General features: G+C 33.7%; 1 protein-coding gene across 2 annotated transcripts; it reads right to left on the bottom strand.

Annotated features, from left to right (window-relative positions):
- Positions 1–345: 345 nt before the first annotated feature.
- LOC140884157 (thymidylate kinase-like) lies at positions 346–4471 on the bottom strand. 2 transcript variants are annotated; one of them, XR_012150569.1, is made up of 7 exons: positions 4350–4471; positions 3613–3948; positions 3330–3441; positions 3191–3250; positions 2719–2823; positions 2286–2492; positions 346–723 (listed from the first exon to the last, which is right to left on the bottom strand). XR_012150569.1 is itself a non-coding variant. In XM_073290828.1 (6 exons), exons 2-6 carry the CDS (start codon positions 3864–3866, stop codon positions 2376–2378), a joined length of 648 nt encoding a protein of 215 aa, XP_073146929.1. In that variant the 5' UTR covers positions 3867–3948; positions 4350–4471; the 3' UTR covers positions 2194–2375. The 2 variants fall into 2 exon arrangements, 1 of the variants encoding a protein (XP_073146929.1); XM_073290828.1 differs by lacking the exon at positions 346–723 and having other exon boundaries at positions 2194–2492.
- Positions 4472–5761: the final 1290 nt, after the last annotated feature.

Genomic DNA, 5761 nt, shown 5'->3' with positions numbered 1-5761 from the left:
TATACAGTCATTGGCCATGTGATTTGGCTTATCACAGTTATAACAGTTCCTTTAGAATCTTTTGACGTTGCTCTTGTCATGATATAACATCCCTTTGCAATCACTTGGTTCAACAAATTACCCCTTCCAATATATGGATAATTTGTCTTTTGATTCAGATTGCTTGCGATTGTCATATTCAATACGCAGTCAAACAATCAGACACTCGAGACCCATTTTCTTTCGTTTATGCCTTGAATAATTTTTGAAATCCATTCACGAAGACAGAATTTCTCAATTATTGAAGCAATTTGAAATAGTTCACTTATTTTCATACCCTCGACATGCAAATTATTCCATAACACTTGCGGTTCCTGCACTTGGCTTATCACAAATTTGAAATCAACCAATTTGAAATTCAAAACTTACAAATTTCAGTTTCATACTTCATAAGCCATTATTTTTTCGCTGTCAATTTTCTTCTCAGATATTGTTGGAGCCCTCTCATTTAGAAACTTCACCATATGCAATTTAGTATGATGGAACATCATCTTTTCGAAGTTGGGGCCTCCAAACTTCTCCGATTTCTCAACATGTGTCGCTGGAACGGGGCAGGAACATGGACAGTAGATGAGGATGACATTTCATAATGCACAGTAAAATTCATCTTAAGATTGTTAGGTTTGGATCCTGTGCAAAACTGAAACTGGTCGTCTTGTGTCTTGACAGATGTTGCAACACGTCCTGGAACACGACAACAACAGAAAGTTAAAGTCGAGGCTAGAGTTAGACTCTATGTCCTTAAGACAAATTTGCCACACACACGGTGCTTATGAAATATGGCAATCGTCTCCCATGATACGACGACTTTCGTTTTGTAATAAGAGCACTCCAAATTACAAAATCCGGCGAACTTTGAAAATGCTTTTTGAACTTTTTGGAATGTAGAACAGAAATTTCGATGCAGCAAAATGATTTGCACGAAAATGTATGTATTTTGGAATTCCATACTGTGTAGATCAAAAAAAAATTCATTCAAACATATGAGTTATATTTATAGAGAATTAAAGCCTTAAATGAAAAGGTGCATCACTTCACATGAAATTCTTCATCAAAAGATGTCAAGCATAACTACCCCTCACATATAACCATTCGGCTGAATGGATTTTCCAATTTGAATCACCGAATTCAAATTCATATTCAAATTGTCAATTCTTAATTGTCACAAAGAGGTACACATGACATGCATTGAAGAGGTGTCATTCAAGGATCCGGATCTTCTGCTGTGGAGAGAGAAACAAAACAAAATACTGTGCTTTAAATAGTATTATGTAATTCATATCACATGATTAAATAATTAATTAATTACACACATGAAATATTGAAATCATGCTCATTTCAATGCACAGTATCATGTGCTGTTTTTCTCTCCACAGCAGAGGATCTTTTTCCGTCATTCAACCACCAATTCACAATTCTAAATTTAAACTGCCACAAAGCTTTTGCCTTTTCTTTTCATTTCTTTCCACTTAATTATATATTATATAATATATAATCTTTTTCTATTCAATATTTTTACTCGATAAAATCCGAACAATTATTTATGAACACTTTATTAATTTCTTATTACCCAAATTGATAATCGAGAAATAATTTATTACAAATATTTTATCGATTTTAAATGGATACACAACCCAAATTTTCAACATAATCTTTGTTGGGACAAGGGTCATAGAGCTCTGGTCTTTTAAGGGTTGCACTACTAAAGGTGTTTCCAATGGTAAAGGCCGTAGTTAGGTTTCTGTGGTATCAACTAAGTCACATCAATATTACATTAAAAACAAAAAACAAAAAACTTCGTCAAAAACCTTTTTGGAATTACAAGTAGCAACTCAAAGCTTTTATCCAACCACTATTTGATATCACGTTGAACATCTTCCTACCATTTCAAAATAGATTGATCATCCATCAATGTATATTTTTATATCATTAATTTAATATATTCATCTTTTATATGTGAATTATTGACTTTTCAATTGGATTTGAGATCAAAGTTATGAAAAGGATTCTTTAAATTGGATTTAGAAATGTAGGGCTCTGACATTAATCCTATCTAAGTCACAGGGACATAGTTAAGTGCATCCCAAATGTGTCAATCCTATTGCATCTGGAAATAGCTGTGAATCAAACTTCACCCTTTAAGACTAACGAACACAACTAAACAGTTTATATTGAGCCAATACGTGAATTGCAGTTGTATCATATGAGAGTTGTGTTTAAACCAACAATAGCATATATACACACACCCTGTGAGGTAGCACCGGAGAATGAAGTTGAGAGGATAATTGTGTGAGTTGGGGCCAAAGTAACAGCAAATCAACCAAGAGCACGAGCACCTAGAATGCCCACAGCTCCGAAAGAGGCTTCCCTTCTTGGCAAACAGTCACAGATTCCATAGCCATTTGCCTCAGCTGTTTCTGGACCTCTTCCACGGGAAGGGTTGCATCTATAACCTATAATAGAGGGAGGGAGGGGTGGGTGGGGGGATAGAACAAGTTAAGCATTGGATTAACATCCAAGCCTGTCTATTTACTGTTAAGCAATGGAATCAACAAGTTATTACTTGATGGCTTGTCTTACCCAAAAGCATAATTACAGTATATGCAAAACCCCGGTTCGTTTAAAGTTTACTGGAGCACAATGAAAGTTTAAAATTAAAAAGTGATCAAAATAAATTACCTTCCATGTGGTATCCTGAAGTGTTTGATATGATTGAGCTACTCTCTTTTGAAATTCAAGCTGCTCATATTTCTCACCTCCATAACCTCCTCTCTTGGCTGCATTCTAAAATTTATGACATGTTTTGTCAGCTGAATTTAACGGGGAAAAGAATACTCGAGTGCCATTGAAAAGTAAACACGATTGATGCAGTGAAATACATAAACTTCACGAGTATATATATTCCCCAGTTTGTTAGCCTCATCTGAAAGGCTAATGAGTTAAAAACAACAATATAAATTCTACTCATTTTAAATGACTGCTCCACAATGAAAACAACCATACAACCCCTTTCAAAAAAAAAAAAACAACCATACAACCATCCAATCTTGAACATTATCCCATGCAAATCAACAGATTACCATGAATGAATGTTTGAGATAAAAATAAGAAGATAATTTCAGAAAATATGTCTCCAGTAAACAAGATATACCTCTGGTGATATGTCAAGGTATACCACTAGATCTGGGGCCAGCAATCCTGCCTCTGGAGCCTGCAAAAGAATGAGCCTGCCCTCGGATCTAAGTTCAATGTAGACAAAATAAAAAGTAATACATCAAGAAGCACCCGACCTTACACCACTCCATATCAAGTCCTTTGGCAGATGAGAAAGCAACTCCAGAAAAAGAATAACGGTCAACTACAAGCGTGGTTCCGCTTCTCAGTTTTGACTCCATTAATGATCTAAGAGATAAAGTCAATGATCCAGCACAAATGCCAACAAAGAGTAAGTTAAACAGAAACAACAAAATGAACATCAACGGAAATAAAACAGCAGGCATTAAGAGCATACCAATCAAGAATACAAATTCACAGTAAGTTATAAGGATCGATATCAAAAATAAGCAAACTAACCTCTTCTCCCAGCGATTCGCACTGAAGAGGAGATGAATCGCACGATCATCCAGATGAGATTTGTTGGCAAGGTAGGAAGAAATCATTTGTCCAACACCAGTATCTCTATCAGGGAATCTCCATGACTCAACTGGATGTCCTAACTCTTGTAGGTATGAAATCAATCTACCACATTGAGATGTCTTGCCGCAACGATCTAATCCTTCTAGAATGATTAACGCGCCCCTAGAATCACTTTTGTGCTTGTTTTCCATATGAATTTTTCTCAATGAGCACTTCAATGCAAAATTAAAACTTTCCAGAGGATATGGCAACGATCTTACAGTTGAAAATTTTCTGAAAGACCGCAAAAACAACAATCAAATCAGAATGAACTTAGGTCACCGACAAGCCAAACATGTAAACAAAGCCCAGAAAGATTCACAACCTAAGCAAATTACCAACAAAAATCAGAAGCCACATATGAGTCGAAACCCATAACCATAGACATTTAGCCGAACAGCTAGCAAAAATACCGCTTTGGTGCAGAAAATCAGCTTAATATACAAGCTCAACAACAAAGCATCAAGTACTAAGCAAAATATGAACACGATGGAACCTAGAAAGCCTTAAAAAGGGTGAAATGGCAAGTATTTTACATGCCCTGATCGAGAATCCTATGAACAAATAGTTTATCAGAATTTTGCCAAAAAAAAAAAACAAATGAATCAAGCAATAAACTCGATGAACGAACTCACCTCTTATCGTGAAGCGACGCATATGCTCACAGCATAGAAAAGGTATTACTTGATTACAAATCCAATTCACAGAGAAAAAGGTGAATGGAGCGGAGAGTGTTTTGGATTTGGTCTTTGGCGGGTTTGCCTTGAAATTAAATAGTATGGCGCCTAATTATTTTTCACTATAGGGCCGTTTCATTATCATATGGGCCTTCGACTTTTGGGCCCAGTTTAGTGATTGGGATTTGGAGTATATTTTAAATTTGTTAATCAACCATAAAAAAAAAAAAAAATTGTTAATCCGATTTGGGGAAGTTGAATATTTTATTGTGCTCGGAAGATTTTTGTTACAATCGGATTTCGAAATCAATATGTTGTTTAACTTTGAACATCTTTGTCAGATGAGCTTGTAAGTCGTCGAGAAATATTGAAGTATATTTAATGTGTGAAAGAAATTGGATTTGATTGACGGGAATCGAATTCATCGATCTTATTTAAGTGCATTCCTTTTAATTTCACAAATAATATAAGATCGAGTGGATGGTTTACTGACTTTTTAGTTTTTCGTCATTGGGTCTTGACTTATGTTGAATTTTGTGTTTTAATATATTGAGAAGATCGACTATATTTGATAATTATCTATCATAAATCGTTAACAAAATAAATGTTTTTTTAAGGCATTTTTCCCATATTAACCAGATAAATGTTTTTTAAGGCATTTTGCCCAAAGAAATAATGAGAAAGTGGTAACTTGTGATTTTTCTGAGGAACAATGTCATTATATATTTTCAAACGTAAATATTATTACACTAATAGAAGTTTGAATGTTGGGTGACCGTCGGCCTACTGCACACCGTTTTTTAGAACATTGGTCCAAATATATGTGAAAATTTTTATGAAAGCAATGTATTATAAGGTACTAATTTTCGTTTTAAAGTTTGAAATTTGATAGGATATTATCATAATTTTAAAGTTTCGAACAATTTTTTGGTGTGCATATATGTGAAATTTTTCATATATGATATATGTGATAATGTACTAATGTTCGATTCAAAATTTGAAATTTGATCGGATTTATCACTAATTTTTAACTTCAATTAATATTTTTGTGTTATTTTGAATATTTTCATAGATTGTATATATGATAATATAAAAATATTAGGTAAAAAAAATTGAAATCTGATAGGATATTATTACTATTTTTTAATATCAATTATTTTTTTTTGTCCATGAAAATTTCCATGAATGACTAGCAACAAATGCACACGCTCATGCTTGTGTAAAATATATGTAATGTCCCAATATTTCTGTCAAAACGTCACTCAAACATTCGTACTTAAAAATTTGGGAAATTTTCAAATTTTGCGGAAGTATCATCTTTTTTATTAAATAAGAGTATTAAAAAGTGTAACATAAATAATGAAATAATA

The sequence above is a fragment of the Henckelia pumila genome, chromosome 2, assembly GCF_033568475.1.
Source record: "Henckelia pumila isolate YLH828 chromosome 2, ASM3356847v2, whole genome shotgun sequence".
In the NCBI taxonomy this organism is placed as follows: domain Eukaryota; kingdom Viridiplantae; phylum Streptophyta; class Magnoliopsida; order Lamiales; family Gesneriaceae; genus Henckelia; species Henckelia pumila.
This window is presented reverse-complemented; position numbering and strand designations above follow the sequence as displayed.